General features: G+C 51.2%; 1 protein-coding gene across 2 annotated transcripts in view; it reads right to left on the bottom strand.

The window, feature by feature from the left end:
- Positions 1–5,554: 5,554 nt before the first annotated feature.
- SLC13A3 (solute carrier family 13 member 3) overlaps positions 5,555–16,458 on the bottom strand; it is a 74,344-nt gene continuing 63,440 nt past the window's right edge. Inside the window, exons 12-14 of one of the 2 annotated variants that reach the window (XM_042930784.1) lie at positions 13,216–13,377; positions 9,906–10,043; positions 5,555–7,130 (exon numbers count right to left, since the gene is read on the bottom strand). In XM_042930784.1, the coding sequence (XP_042786718.1) occupies positions 6,856–7,130; positions 9,906–10,043; positions 13,216–13,377 (575 nt within the window). In that variant the 3' untranslated portion in view covers positions 5,555–6,855. The remainder of the gene's footprint in view (positions 7,131–9,905; positions 10,044–13,215; positions 13,378–16,458) is intronic. The other variant, XM_042930785.1, reaches the window with a different exon arrangement.

The following is a 16,458-nucleotide window of genomic DNA, read 5'->3' as shown; positions in this document are numbered from 1 at the left end:
CACCTGTGGCCCTCGGAGGGCCTGACACCCTTCCCAGACCACGAGCCCCTCCAGGGGCTCAGGCCGGGCACCAAACATGGATCGCACAGAGCAGGCAGGGAGCAGGAAACACATGCACGTGCGGAGGCCGGCCAGCTAAGGGGCAGAGCAGAACACACGGAAACAGAAGTGAGCTGCCGCGTGTAGACCCTTTCGGAAAGGACAGCTTCTACCCTGCTCCGGTCCCTTGAACAAAGGCCCAACATGACCAGATTTCCCAATGTTTCCGAAGATGCCCGTCATTCCCATTTTGGGCGTAAAAGTCTCCAAGTTTTTCAAGCCAGCATTAAAAAAAGAAAAAGAAAAGACCGTTGTGCGGACCAACCTTAACAGGTCCGTGGGCCGAAGCCAGCAAGAGGGCTCTCGACTCACAACCTCTGCAGAAAGCCTCCGTGGGGCTGACGTAGGGAGCCGTCTGAGGGTCCCTCCGAACTGCAGGGGCCCCGGGCTGACGGTAGTCGGTCTGCACTTGAATGCCAGCTTTGCACTTCCTGTGCTGTGCGACCTTGGACAAGAAAACTGTCCTTCTCTGAACTTGTGTGGACTCTGCTCTCGTGAGACTACTCCTACCTACTTCTTAGGATTCTTTGAGGATTCAATGAAATAATGTATGCAGAGCACCCAGGGCATAACAGCCAAATACTCCTGCCCTGCTTTCTCAGACCTGGGCTGACAGCTCAGCCTCCGTGAGCCCCAGGCTGCTCAGACCTCACTGATAATACAGGCCTCTGTGATGCCCACAAGTCAGATCCCTAGCCTGGGTCCCCCTCGCACAGGAAATTTCAGGGCATCGTGCTGGTCCGAGGGGAGCCATCCCGGAAGACCCCGGCATTCGCCCAGTTTGTGTGCTGAGACCGGACAGCCGATCGGTTAAAGGACCATGTTGACCATTTCCTGAAGGCCTCCGAGGAATACGTAAGATCTGGGAGTTCGGTGGTGCAGCGGGGGAAGGGGCAGAAGATATTTTTGGCTCTTCTCAGCACATGTAGGCAGTCACTTCTGCCTCTGTAAAGCTGGCCTGGCTCCACATCCTACATCCAGAAGTGTCTTCTGAATCATCAGAAATAGAAGCAGCTTTGTTGGGGGGAATTTCTGGGTGGAAGATTCAGAACCATAAGACAGAACAGGAAGAGGAAGTGGTGAGCCTTCAGGTCCAGAGTCAGAATCAGTAGTCCATGGAACACGGGAGTCGTTGAGTTGTACAGCCTGTGGGCATAGAATATTGCCACCACCCCCTCGGTCTGAGAATGTGGGGAGGTGGCTAAAGTCTTACCAAACAGATAATAGTATCCAACAGAAACAGAATGTGGGCCGAGTATATAATGAGACATTTTCTAGTAGCCACATAAAAAACTGAAATTTACTTTGATCGGATGTTTTATTCAACCTAATGTCTCCCAAACAGTATCCTCGCGAAATGTAATCAGTATAACATTTATTAAGGGGATATATTATCTTCCTTTTTTGTACTCTGTTTTAAAAACCTGTGTTTTTATTTTTAAAATTTTTAAAAAATGTTTATTTTTGAGAGAGACAGAGAGAGAGAGAGAGAGAGAGAGAGAGAGAGAGAGAGAGAATACAAGTGGGGGAGGGGCAGAGAGAGACAGAAGGAGACACAGAATCCAAAACAGGCTCTCGGCTCTGTGCTGACAGAGCAGTGAGCCCGACTCAGGGCTTGAACCCATGAACCATGAGATCATGACCCGGCCCGAAGTCGGACACTTAACTGACTGAGCCACCCAGGTGCTTCTAAAAATCTGTGTTTTAAAGTGAAGAGAGTCTTGGGGCACGCGGGTGGCTCAGTTGGTTAAGCATCCGTTTTTGGCTCAGGTCATTCTCATGGTCCATGAGTTCGAGCCCCGCGTCGGGCTCTGTGCTGACAGCTCAGAGCCTGGAGCCTGCTTCACATTCTGTGTCTCCCTCTCTCTCTGCCCCTCCCCCACTCTCAGTCTGTCTCTCTCTCTCTCAAAAATAAATGATAAACATCAAAAAATTTAAAAATAAATAAATAAAATGAAGAGAGTCTTGGGGCACCTGAGTGGCTCAGTCGGTTGAGCGTCCGACTTTGGCTCAGGTCATGATCTCACCGTCCATGGATTCGGGCACCGTGTTGGGCTCTGTGCTGACAGCTCAGAGCCTGGAGCCTGCTTTGGATTTTGTGTCTCCCTCTCTCTCTGTTCCTCTTCTACTCGCACTCTCTCTCTTTCTCTCTCAAAAATAAATAAATAATTTTTTAAAAAATTAAAAAAAAAATTACAATGAAGAGAGTCAGCCTAAGACATTAAGGAGGGGTGGGGACTGTGGCAAACAAGAGAGTTTACCCTCCAACTTGAGTTATCCCACCACCACTACTCAACTCCAAACTACTGTTGCCAGATAGCAATAGGGTCCCATGTTGCCAGACCTTCTGACACTTTCTTTTCTAAGAGCAGCACAAAACTAGGTTCTAACGTGACATTTTCTGAGTTTAAAATATTAGCAATCAATTAATAGTTTAAAACTCACGAGAGGGGGCAAGAGACCCTGACTATGGGCTGGAGGCAGACCCAGGGACCGCTAGATTACAAGCTGCGATTTGGTCTAAACCTTCCGTGCCGTGTTTTCTCGGTTTACCCCTCCAGACACAGTCTCCACTCTCCTCCCTGCCCTGATCCCTGGAGCTTCACCTGGATGGGCTGCCTCAGAGGGCCCTCCCGCATTCTGGCTTCCGTAGGTGTGATGGTGAGATTTCCGTGTCCACGTGGCTGGGCCACAGCATCCGGCTATTTGGTCAAACGTTATTCTAGCTGTTTCTGTGAGGGACTTTTTGGATGAGATTTATATTTAGATCAATGGAGTCTGAGTAAATCAGACTGCCCCCTCCTAATGGGGTGGGCCTCGTCCAATCAGTTGAAGGTCTGAGTAGAACAAAAGACTGACTTCCCCTGAGCGAGAGGGAATTCTGCCAGCGGATTGCCTTTGGACTCTTTCCTGGATATACATATAGATGCACATATATGCATCCTGTTGGTTCTGCTTTCTCTGGAGAACCCCGACGGATACAGTTGGGTTGGTCATGGGGAGCGCCAGTGGGAGAGCTGAGGGTGGCTGAGGAGAAAGATCCGAGGCAGTGTCCCCCTTTCAGAGTCGTCTTGGGCTGTATGTGTCCCAGGAGTAAAGGAGCCACCCCCTCTCCCTCACCCCTCTCCCACCACCGAGGATCTGCACTTCCCCTCATGGTTTCCATGTCCTCTGCCCACACCCTGTAACTAGACCCGTTCCTAAGCTATCCTCAAATTAGCTACTTTATATATTTCCTTTCAAGACCCTGACTACGCACCCTTTATCTCTCAGATGAGGAAACCCAAGCCCCAAGCATAAAGGACGTCCTCAGGGTCACACAGCTTGTCGCATGTAGAGCCAGGAGTCCAAAGTGGCTCATTGAACCCCTCATCTAGTGGCTTTTATTCGCCTTGTTTTCCATTTGACGTCACCACTTCCGTTCTTCTGCCCACCTGACTCTCTAATTTCTTGATATCTGCACCAGAATACGCGCGTATCTATCCAGTCCTTCCACGTACCCATTGTTCATCACTTCTGCGGGCTGTCGTGCTTTCCACGGTGTGCTTCCCCGTATTTTACTTAAATACTGCCACCCCCATGGTGGTCATCTAGGTGGCCTCCAGCTCCTGGGTTCCTCAAACGGCGGTGCCCAAACATCCTCCTACATTGTCCCCGTAGGAACCGTGGGATGATTTGCCGGGACACGAACCCAGAAGGAGGAAAACTGGGCCACAGGGAACGCAGGTAACAAATTCCCCCTAATTACTGCCCCGTTGCTTGCCAGGTTGCCGGTGAGGGGTTATCGTCTCCCCCGCAGGACGGGAGGGCGTCTGTTTCCTTCTGTTTCACTATCGCGTATCGTTCCCTTTCCTGGTTCCCACTGGTGGGATTGGCATCTTGGTTGAACTTGCATTTATCTGATTGCAAATGGGTTCGAGCATCTCTTTACCAAGCTCTGGCCATCTCGACGCCCTGCTTCAGAACGGCACAGCCGTATCTCTCCCTGCTCTGGGTGTCGGGGCAGGCGTCTTCCAAAGACAGCGGCCAAGCCTCTTCCCCTCTCTGTACGTGGATACCACTCCTCCCATGAAAGCTGGGACCTGTTCCCCTCCCCTTGAACCAGGTAACCCTTGGCTTGCTTTGACCAATAGAATGTGGCAGAATTGAGTTCTTCGATTCACGAGCCCGGCCCGTAAGGGACTGTGTAGCTACTGCTTTTGCCTTCTGAGAAGCCCACCGTCAGGTTCAGAGGTCTGGGCTAGATTCCTGGAGAAGCCACATGACCCCGGAGCCTCCGTGGTCATCGTGGACATTCAAGGTCCAGCTAAACTCCCCGCTGAGTTGCCCTGGACACCCCATCTGGAGCAGAGACGAAACCGTCCCTGCAGATCTCTGTCTAAATGCAGAAACATAAGCCAATAAGCTGCTGTGTTCTGGGGCCTGAGTTTTGGGGTGGTTTGTTAATGTAGCCAGTTAACTAAAACAGATGTTTTGTTTTGTATTTGCTCTTTCCGACACCCGTTGCATTCCGGACGCGAGTCTCATGTGTATTTCCAATGACTCTGCACCCCTCCTGCGGCCCACCTTCCTCCCATGCCTCCATCGGCACGTGGCTGACTCCTGGTCTCAGGCCAATGCCACCTCCTCAGAGAAGTCCTCCCTGACCACCCCCGGCCGAAGTAGCTTCTGAGTCAGTTGGTCACATTGTCCAGTTTCATTTTCTTCTTACCCTGCCTCATGACCCAGGGTGATTTTATCTGTTTACCTGCCCACTGCCTGTCTCCTTAGCTAGAATGTAAGTTTCATGTGGATGGGGACAGTGAAGGAGCCCATAATCAGGTTTTACATAAATATTGTTGAATGAATGAGTGGAAGAAGGAGTGAACAAAGAAATGAATAGAGCAGACCTCAGATCGGAGGCCGAGATTGCTGGCTCATAAATTTTGGTACAGATTCATTTATCAAATATTTACTGAGCACCTACTATGTGCCAGAAACCATTCTAGATACCCGAGTTACGGCACTCAACAAAATAAAGTTTGTATTCTGATAGGCTGATATTCTAGAAAATACACAATACGGTGTCTTGACTAAACACGACGAAGAAAAATACAGCAGAGTAAGGAGCGGGAGAGTAATGAGGGCAAGATTTTAGACTAGATGGTTAGTGAAGCTTCTCCGGGGAGGTGACATTTGGGCAGAGGCCTGAATAAAGTGAGGAAACAAGCACATATGTGGCAGCAAAGTGTTCTTGGCAGGGGCGGGGGGGGGGGGGGGGGGGGGGGGGGGGGGCGGGAAGCATGTGTAAAGGCCCCGGGGCAGGACAGTTGAAGCATGTGGTTAGAGTGGAGGGGGAAGGGCAATAAGGAAGTTAAATCAGGGAGGTCAATTCTGTGGAACTCCCAGCTCAGGAGTTTGTGGCTTTAAAGCTTTAAAACTTTCTTATGTCCACAAAGCAAATAACCTCTAGGTCCACTGCTGATTCACATTCTTTATTTTATAGTGTTTTCAATCAGGATTCGAAATCACAGTTCATCAGGTTACAGGTCCCATGGGTTTCTCCCGTCCCCTGTTCTCCAGGAGAGCAGCCTCCAACCCCCATGGGCTGTAACTGTGGCTAAATACTAAAGTGCTCACGTGGGAAGAGATGCATCGCATTCTCCAACTTGGAGGCCTCTCCTCTCTCCCTCCTGCTCCCAGGGAAACATCTGTGACTCACTCGTACCGTACTGAGTTCAGTCTCTGGGTGCTGCCTTCCCAGCCCACGCTGCCCAGAGAACCTCAGCCCTCAGATGCGTAGGAAGGGGAGACATAAGGCTTCTGGACCCCTTCCTGGCACCTTTGCTTGGAGCCAGGCTAACGCTGGGCGGCTCTTTCCACTTTCTGAGCACCCACGGGACCTAATACGGTGCTGTTCACGGGGGATGCCCAGACGTTTCTGCTGGAAACAGGGAGGGATCCCATCTTCTAGGACAGCTCCCACCAGCCACTGGCTCAGGGGAGTCTCCCTCGACCCCATCTGGAGAAGAGGGTTCCGATATTTTGCCTGCCTGAGAAATTTCACCCTGGCCTATTACGAGGCTCCAATCTATCTTCTGACTTTTTTTTTTTTTCTCATCTCTGAAATACGTGGCCTTGGCTCATTAAACATGCTTACCCCCTGGGGTGTGGGTGGGGAGGTAAAGACCAGCTGCTGGAACAAGGAAGGGCTGATGGCCTCAAAGGCCCTCAAAGGACGGCAGTCCTTGCTGGAAGAACCTTGGGCCACTCGTGAGACATCAGGGCCCAGGCTTGGCCTGACCCCAGAATTATGGTCAAACTGACTCGATTAAACAGGAAAATCCTAAACAGGGTGGGTAGCGGCGTCAGCTGGGATTTCTAGAACTCTCCTGGCGTGCTCAGGCGCACAGAGGAGCAGCAGGGAGGCTTTGCACAGCCTCCACCTCCTCAGGAAGTCATCTGTCCCTCCCCCCGTCTCCAGGGATTGGAAATAACCCTAGCTGCCGGGGATTGGCAGCGGTAAAATTCAAACGACGGGCACGGGAGGGGCACCAGCCGAGCAGAACACACACCGCCTGTGAAGGACTGGCACAGCGCAGCCCCAAAAGCCTCTGTGAGGCAGGCGAGCTCTAAAGGCGAGATGATCTCTCCAGAGTGAAACCTAAAGCAGGCAGTGGGGGATGTCAGTTGTGCCCATGCAATTCGGTGGCCCCCGTTTCCAACTGTTTAAGACAAACACCATTCCAGGTTGCTGAAATAAGGCTCCTTTGCATCCTAGCCACAGAACAGCTCAGAGAGCTTGTTTCCTAGCAGCGGGTGATGGCAAAAGCCTTCTGGGAGGGCCCAGCCCAAAGAGAGTCCCGGAGCGGGGCTCAAAGGGTCCGAAATGTGTCGTTGGGCAAGGCGGACGGCAGTGATGTGATGTTGGCTGAGTGGATGTCGGCCCAATCCGGAAAGGTGCCCAGCTGGAAGATGGTCTGTGCCCAAGTATTCATGGCCAAGCTGAGCAGCAGGACGCCCATCAGGTTCATCAGGAGGCCCGTCCGCACCTGAAACGGAGCCCAGAGTAAGGAAGGGGTCATCGTACGGATGGGAAAACCCACACTCAGAGTCAAGGAAGTCATTCACTCAAGGTCTCCCAGCCCGGAAGCGATGGTTCCAGGACACGAGGCCGGTGGATGCCCACAACCCTCCCCTCTTTACATGACCCTGGGCTGTCCCTCAAAGAGCTGCAAACGTCCCCAGCCGTCGAGTGGTTTCTAGGTGTCAGGTACTCTGTCACACAGATGTGTCCCTTAACCCTGAAAGCAACCCTTCGCAGGTGATTATTATTATTATTCCCACTTTACAGAAGAGGAAACTGAGGCTCAGAGAAGTTGGCTTACCCACGTCACACAGCTTGCAAATGATCTGGTTTGACCAGTAACACACACGCGCACACACACACACACACACACACACACACACACACTACACGTCTACTTAAGGCTATACTTACTTGTTGCGAAGGTTTGTCTGATGGAAGTTTTGACCTTTTTAAGAAGCTAGAACACGTGGCTAGAACAAGTTTGCTTCTTCCCCGGGGCCAACCTCCTGGGCCACTCAGTCCAACCTGGGGCTGAAAATCCCTGTTTCTCATCGGGGTTTTCTGATGTCCCATCTTGGCCTTGCCCAGCTGTGAACTGCACGGTAAGCAAGTGACTCCCTTTTCAATCCCCCTTTGGACCTTTTCCTCGCAGAGAAGGTCTCCCTCGGGTGCGCCTCACGCCCTTAACGCTCTCTCTTCCTCGCCAATGGCCCTCTTTGACAAGGAGGGGTTCAGAACCTTCTCCGGGGCAATTGCTATCGGAGCAAAAGTAATTATTTTGCTTTCTTTGGTCTGCGTTTATTTTTAGACTTCCCTTCGGTGGCATATGTTACCAGTTTTCCATGTACAGATTGCAGCGGAAACTCTTCTTTTCAAATACTCTTCTTTAAGTTTTTTTTAAAAATGTAAGTTGATTAAAATTGTTAAGTAAACATTGCCACGGATGGTTCGCGGAAAGGGCATCAAGTCGTGAAGGGCGTATGCCAAGCAACAAGGTCGAACTGTGTCGTGCTATCCTGCCTTTGCTCTTGGGGATACCTTCAAACCCTGGCAACTTTGGAGGACTGGAAGGGGACACGCCTAAGCTTTGGGGCGACCAGGAGGAGGGCTGCGCTCCTGGGAGCCTGCCTCAAAATGCCTGCTTAGTCCCACATTCGTTACGTCAACTGCCTACATCATCACTGTCTGGACCCAAGCCTCCAGAGCCAGCGCCTCTCTGTGCCTCCTTGTGCCCCTCGGCATCTTTCTGTCCCTCTCTGTGCTCTTGGCGGGCCTCTACCTCTCAGAGCCTCTCCATTTCTCTCGTGTCTCTTTGTTCCCAGGATGGGCGTCACATCTCCATTTCTGCCTTCCCTAAGCAGCCTCCCTTTCCACACTGGCCCCCAGCCCCCAGCAGTCCACTCCACCCGGCAGCCAAAGGCATCTCGGAGGGGCACGAGTGAAACCACATCCCTGTGACATTGGACAGCTGAAGGGACTCCACTCTAGAAAGTCTCCATCTCTGCTGTTTTTCTGCCAGGCTCCGTATCCTCATGTTCCAGATTCTGCCTCTGAATAAGCCAAGAAGCTCTTTTCCCACCTCGAGGGGGAAGCAAGAAAGTGAATCATTCTCTGTTTTGTCCTAGGCCCCGAACACCTGATAACACCTAAGGGCCAGATCCCAAACACGTACCCTTATCTTCGGGGATTCATGGAATAACATCTATGGCTCACCGGACTCTTCTTTGATTGGACCCTAGCGGATTCTTAAAGGAACACACGCGTTCCCTAGACCCTTTTCCAGTATAAACCCCTAACCCCGAGCAACGAGGAGACTCATTTTTCTCTCCATTCTGAGGGTCTCCCAGACACTCTGTCCATTATTCTCTGTCTCTCATACTCTTCAGTAAACTCTGTTTTCACTGTCTCTGGCTCACATTTGATTTCTGTCCTGCGTGAAGCCAAGGACCCTTTTGGCTGACCCTGTGGGACCCTCCCCTGGGCTCTCAGACCCAGCCTTGCCCTGCTTAAATCCCTTGAAAGTCCTCCCACTGTGCGCTGAATAATATCCTAAGTCTGTGCCTTGCATGCTGTGCACCGACCTCCCCTCCTGGGCCTCTGGTCTCATCTTCCCAATTCCAGGCACACCAGCCTCCTCCTTCTCTCTGTTTGCTCTGTGACCTCTTTCTGTCTCTCACTCTTGTCCACCCCTTTCTCTCTCCCTCCCCAGCTCCTGCTGGGGTATCTGTGCCTGGAGAGCCAGGACTGGGAACACCACCCTCTTCAGTTACACCAGCTTTGGATTTGCATTCCCTGAGTGCCCCAGGCAGCCAGTGGAAGCAGCAGGGGAGGCAGGGGAGGGAGGGAGGAGAGGGTTCAGCAGGGGAGCGAGGGGAGAGGGAACACACCGGCGGGTCTCCCCACTGCTGCTACCCCAGTTCCTCCCTCCTAAAGATTCCAGGCACAGAGCAGCCGGAGGAACAAGTAAGAAAAGAGAGCAGTGCCCAGAGAGGGGAGGAAGTCCCTTGTCCCTGGAGCAGACTCTGGAAAGTCATCACGAAGGCCATTTCCTGAAATTGTCCAAGCACAAGAATCATCCCAGAGTGTCTGTTAAAGCGGATCCCCCTGGTCCGGCTCCGAATGACTTATTCAGACACTGGGGTTTGGTGGGGGAACAGGGGTCCCGCCCAGACGTCTCGCCCGGCACCTGCTGTCCACCCCCCGTCTCGGGCCTCTGTCGGGACGCGCCAGGACTCACCATGTCTTTGACCAGCAAGTGTCCAGAGGCGAAGGCAATCGAGTTGGGGGGCGTCGAGACCGGGAGCATGAAGGCATAGGAGCAGCTGACTGTGCCGGGGACCATCAAGTAGAGGGGATGCACCCTCAGGCGGATGGCCTGGACCGAGGCAGGGGCGGGGGCGGTGACCCCGGCAGGGAAAGAGAGAGAAGCGATGACAACCGATGGAGACGGTTGAAAGCCACAACAGGTAAGACACGGAAAGAGACGCACAGGGACGCATAGACGGAGACTGGCAGAGAACAGTGGCAGCAGACGAGAAGACAGGTTGGGAGACGACACAAGGAGAGATACAGCCAGAAACGCAGATCCACAGGCAACAGTAGAGACAGACAAGAAGAGAACCCAAATCAAAGGACACGTGGAGAGGACATTCCCCAGGTTAGTGACATCCTGGGGCCACACTGCATGTTCACTGGGGAGGATGGGCTGGGAAGATTTATCTAGAACACACCTTCTCCAGCCTGAGAGTGCAGCATCATACCCGGAGGGCTTGCTAAAACACGGCATGGCGGCCCCACTTTGCCCAGAGTTTCTGATTCAGCAGGTCTGGGGTGGCCCCAAGAGCCTGCATTCGAAATGAGTTCCCTGCTGCTGCTGTGGGTCCAGAGAACCATGGCTCTAAAATATCAAGTCCTGGGGCGCCTGGGCAGCTCAGTCAGTTGAGTGTCTGACTCTTGATTTCGGCTCAGGTCACGATCTCACAGGTTCATGAATTCGAGCCCCACGTCGGGCTCTGCACTGACAGTGTGGGGCCTGCTTGGGATTCTCTCTCTGCCCCCCCCCCCCATAAATAAATAAATGTTTACAATTTTTTTTTTTTAATAGTAAAACAAAGTAACAAGTCCCCTGCCTGGTCCTTCCCTCAGCCAAACAGTCCACACCTTTACTTGGGGCCTCACCAGATTTCAAGGACACATCTTTCGATAAGCATTTCCCGATTTCTAAGATTGTGTGAATCAAATATGTCTGTGTGTTGACCTCGTTCAGTGGGCCACTGGTTCGTCACCTCCCCCAAATGACATATTATCTACAATTCACGTGGGTTTCTTCTCTGCTATTGTATTTAAAATAGGACATTTTTTAGGGGCGCCTGGGTGGCTCAGTTGGTTAAACATCCGACTTCAGCTCAGGTCACGATCTCACGGTCCGTGAGTTCGAGCCCCGCGTCGGGCTCTGGGCTGATGGCTCAGAGCCTGGAGCCTGCTTCTGATTCTGTGTCTCCCTCTCTCTCTGACCCTCCCCCGTTCATGCTCTGTCTCTCTCTGTCTCAAAAATAAATAAACGTTAAAAAAAAATTTAAAAAAAAAAAATAAAATAAAATAGGACATTTTTGGCCCCTCTGGCAAATTTTTATAACCCAAAGCATATAACTTTTCTCAGTGCTAAATTCGTCCCCTGACACGTAAAACGTTTGGGTTTTGATGACAAGCAACATTTGGAAGCCTGTGTGATGTGCCAGTGTCAGACCTGGCTGGGTCCCTGCTTCTCCTCCCCCCATCACCCTGAAGTGTCGCATCTCTCCCAATCATCTGCTCCCTCAGAGCCCGGTGAAGGGTGTGATTAAGTCCAATCACACGTGGCAAGGTTTGGGGACCCCCCTCCCCTCACTACTGGCGGGAGTGAGAATGGCATGCCCACTTTGGAGGGCAGTTTGCCCACTTCTAACAAAAGTATACACGCACAAGCTCTCCGATCCAGGGATCTCATCCAGGAACGTATCTAGATGAACTCAAAGGCGCACAGACAGGGAAAGGTCCGGCGAGCATTGGTGGACCACAGCAAAGGCTGGAAGCAAGCCTACGTGTCCATCACTGAAGATCTGAAATAAACCCACTGCCATCCACTGGTAACAGAATATCCTCTATTCCCTGAAGAAGGATAAAGTACATCTCCGTGTGCTAATGCAGTGCGAACTCCCTTACAAATTGAAATAAGCCGACAAAAGCCAAAAACAAAGTGGCTCAGATAAGCGTGCCTGGTTCGCTTACTGTTCGCACACAAAGCCTGGAGTTGCAACACTGATTTAATCTGATCAATTTTGGATTCTATTGAGATAATCCTGCGCTAAAGTCTTCTCTAATCTATTTAAATACAGAACCAAGCCCATCGTTTCTAATGTTAATCAGTTTTGAAATTCCTAACATAGACTCTATTTGATGGGGATGCGTTGTTCTTTTGGTTCGCGCCCAGATCTATTTTGCTATTTGCATCTGTGTTTACGTGTGAGATTGAGTCGTGACTACACCCCGCCCCCCCCCCCCACCCCCACCGCTCTGCTGTCCTTTGGTTTCAGCGTCTGCGTTTTGCCAACCTTATTCCTGGGTTGCATGGCTTTCTCTGTCTTTCCGTGCTCTGAAATAGTTTGAATAAGGTGGGAACGATCTGCCCTTTGAAGGTCTGCTAGCTGTCACCCAGCTAACCCTCTGAGGACGGGCTGGTGATTTTTTAGGGCGGCGGTTCTCAACTGACGATGGTTTTGTCCCCCACCCCCGACCAGGGGACCCTTGGCAACGTCTGGAGACGTTTTTGATTGTCATGATTTAGGAGAAGCTCCTGGCTGGCACCTAGCAGGTGGCGGCCAGGGCTGCTGACCGTCCTATCGTGTCCAGGGCAGCCCCACACAACAGAGCTCTTTGGCCCCAAATGTCAATAGTGCTGAGAAACCCTTCTCTAGAGGGAGGTTAGAACTGCGCCTACCATTAGAGTTTCTTCTGTGGTTATTTGCCTTACTCAGATCTTTCTACTTCGTCTGAATCCAAATTTGACAATTTCTATCTTCCTAGAAACCTCTCCGAAGGAAGAAATTGGGTGCACTTTTGAAAATATTTACTCTGTGTATTTCTTAAAGAAAAAAAAAATCAGGGGCGCCTGGGTGGCTCAGTCGGTTAAGCGTCCGACTTCAACTCAGGTCACGATCTCGCGGTCCGTGAGTTCGAGCCCCGCGTCGGGCTCTGGGCTGACGGCTCAGAGCCTGGAGCCTGCTTCGGATTCTGTGTCTCCCTCTCTCTCTGCCCCTCCCCTGTTCATTCTCTGTCTCTCTCTGTCTCAAAAATAAATAAACGTTAAAAAAAAAATTTTTTTTTAAATAAGAAAAAAGAAAAAAATCAGTATTAAAAAAAAATCAGGGTCTAACACGTTCATGCGGTTTAGAAGAGGGTGATGGCACCTGTAGCCCCCCCACGGAGCTCCCAAGTGGCAGGGGAGAGATTTCTGGAGCACCCACCCTCCGCGCCCTGCGGCCCCACCCCCACCCCCCCAGGACTCTCACCAGCTCCGCCAGGACGGGCAGGAAGATGATGATAGTGGCCGTGTTGCTGGCAAACTCGGTGAAGAAGGCCACGACGACAGTGATGAGCAGCACGGCCAGCGGGGGCGGCACGTTCTCTAGGGGGTGCAGCTGCCCACCGATCCACGCCGATAGCCCTGACTCCTGCGGGGGCGGGGGGCCTCTGTTCAGAGCCGGCCCAGCCCCAGCTGCCACCCCCCGAGGGCTGGGCCCAGGAAGGTCGTTAGGACGGACCACAGTGGTGACCATCAGTGCTACAGAATGGTCTCCAGGGTCTCTTCTGCTGACTTCTTCAGGAGTTACTCCACTCAGGGGTATTCAGATATTCAATCAAGTGAACCTTTACCACAGCCCTTTTCGCAACCCAGTATCCTCTGAGACCAGCACGCTTCGGTGTTTTCAAAGGATCTTTACACATTTCTTTTATGGTTAAGAGAAAATGTACCGCTTTTTTCTCCTGCTGAGAAAAAATTAAACCAATCGTATAAAAAAAAAAAAAAAAGAAAATTTACCGCTTCTCTAGAACTTAAAATTTCATAATGGATTCTAGAACACAGCATACTACTTTTTTAAATTTTTTATGTTTATTTTTGAGAGAGAGAGAGGGAGGGAGAGAGAATGAGTGGGGGAGGGGCAGAGAGAGAGGGGGACACAGAATCCCAAACAGGCTCCAGGCTCTGAGCTGTCAGCACAGAGCCCGATGCAGGGCTTGAACTCACAGACCAAGAGATCATGACCTGAGCCGAAGTCAGACGCTTTAACCGACTGAGCCACCCAAGCACCCTACGTATTTACATAAATAAAATACTATACTATACTTGTCCCCAGAATTTGACTTAAAAGTTACTTTCCAGGAACGAATCATAAATGCTTAAAGATATTTTTCTCTAGAAGAGACTGTAAAATTAACTTGCTTCTTTTACATCTGTACCTCGGTCGGCACTGTTTGATAGCCTAGAAATTATGGCGAGTGGCAGTCAAGGTCCCAGCCCTCCCCTGGCCCAGGGAACCATGCAAGGAAAAAATGGGGCCACTGGTTTTTCCCAGAGGCCACTCCTAGGAGACTGGCGGCCGTGTGCGCGATTTAAGGGAGAGAGGCTGGAGAGGAGGAATATTAATGACGTGGATGAAAGAGAATCCAAAAGCTTCCCAGTGGCTGGGCCTCTGGGTGGCGGGCTTCCGGCCAAGGTCGCAGCCCCTACGGGTCCTTGGCTCAGCTTCTGCAGTCAGACGGTGGTCCCGCAGGGGCAGTGGCAGAACCCCCTGCTTCCTTGGGTTCTCTTGGGGACTCCAAAGGGCTTCGCCTGCTCTTTCCCAGTCCCTTCGGTATCAAAGCTCTGTTTCCTTGGAAACACACAGCGCCATGGTGTTCCAGAGGGAACCATGCAACAAGCAAGGTTGGAGGTTGTATACCCAGAGGATGAGGAGAAAGGGCTCTGGAATCAGAATGACCTTGTTCCCCACCTTAATCCTTTCTAGCTGTGCTGTCCTGGGCAAGCAACTTAACCTCTCTGTGCCTTAATTTTTTTTAAATCTGTAAACGAGGGTGTAACAGCGCCTGTCCCAGAAGGTTACTGTTGGGAGAAAAGGAGCTAATCTATAAAGCAGTTGGAAAATGCCTGGGTACCTGGTGAGGGCCCCACACGTGCCAGCTGTCATTAGTAGCTTCGAGTCACAAGGGGAAACACTCAGAAATTGCCCAGTGCGGTGGTTGTCAAACTGTGTTCCTTATGGCCCCCCAAAGATGTCAAGAGGTGCCTGAGGCCATGTTGCAGGATGGGAAGGGAGAGGCTTGACCATCTTTAAGAGCCTCAGAAAACACACCAGGCTCAGCGGTTCGAATACAACTCTGTATAATAATTCCTAGGGAAAGAGAACCAGTGAATTTGATCCAGGGGAAGGAAAAAGAGAAGGCTTCCTGCACACGTGTGAACATTCAGACCACTGTGCTGCTTACAAGCTGTACGATGTCGGGCAGATCGATGAACATCTCTGTCCCTCGCTTTCTTCAAGGAGTTGGCGGTAAGGATTAGACAAAGACGCGCAAAACACGGTTCCTCTACATAGTAAGCCCTGGATAGGATTCATTACTATTTCTTTAATTCAACAACATGCACGTAATGTAGAGTTCACTCTGTGCGAGGCACTCGTCCAAAGACTGGGCTAATATTAGCTCATTTAATCCCCGTAACAGCTCCATGAGGTAAGTGGTATAATTATCTCCATCTTATGACTGAAGAAACTGAGGCACACAGAGGTGGTAACTTGCCTGAGTAAGTGAAGTAATTTGCCCTAGGGTTGGAATTTTGAGCTGGGACTCTAGCACTTTCTTCAACAGGCTACCTCTCCAATGACATGATAATGCCAGTCAGTCGTCCGTCATCATTATCATCATCACCATGGCCATCATCATCGAGGTGACTCTCCAGCAGAAAATGAGGGATAGGGAGCATAAACACATTTCTGCTTGCCTACAGGGTTTGCTCCACTCTGACTTACTCTCAAGCTCCTATAACCTCAATGTGTTTGTAGATAAGTTTATTCGGATGGAGATGAAATGAGATGTGCTTAAAGGTGCCAGAGGAAGACCAATTTTCAACTCACGAGATGGTAAAACTGTACTCACAATTCAAGGACGAGGGCTGAAGGTGCCCCTGGCTTTAGCACCCGGTATGTATCAGCCCTGTGCACTTTCCACACATCATATCGGCAGTGCTAAAAACAGCCCATTTTACGGGTCACGTCCAACAAATATTTATTGCACGTGTTATGTACCAGGACTCTTCTGGATGCTGGAACAGTAGTGAATGAGACATATATGATCCCTGCCCTGATGGCGCTGACGTTCTAGTAAGGGAGACACCGACCGAGAAATGAACAGGGCAATTTGGGGGAAGGGAATAAGGAAGGAAATAAGTGGGGTGGTAACAGGGAGAGGGATTATAGGCGAGGCTACTTTAGAGATGGTGTCAGGGAGGGCCTCTGAGTTGGTGACCTTGGAAATGACCTGAAGGGCCAGGACTCAGAGATCTCAGGGAAGAGCATTAGGCAGAAAGAAAGCAGATGCAAAGGTCCAGGGGTGCAAATGAGTCTAGGGTAGCTGAGGAGCATCGAGGAGCCAGTGGGACTGGAGGGGAGCCAATCAGGGGACAGAGGCAGGAGCCGACGACAGGGAGGTAGGCAGGGGCCAGGCCATGCTGGGCCTTGTGTGTAGGCCCAGGAAGC

The sequence above is a fragment of the Panthera leo genome, chromosome A3 (genome assembly GCF_018350215.1).
Source record: "Panthera leo isolate Ple1 chromosome A3, P.leo_Ple1_pat1.1, whole genome shotgun sequence".
Classification (NCBI taxonomy): Eukaryota; Metazoa; Chordata; class Mammalia; order Carnivora; family Felidae; genus Panthera; species Panthera leo.
Note: the sequence above shows the minus strand (reverse complement) of the source record. Positions and strands in the feature narration are given on the sequence as shown.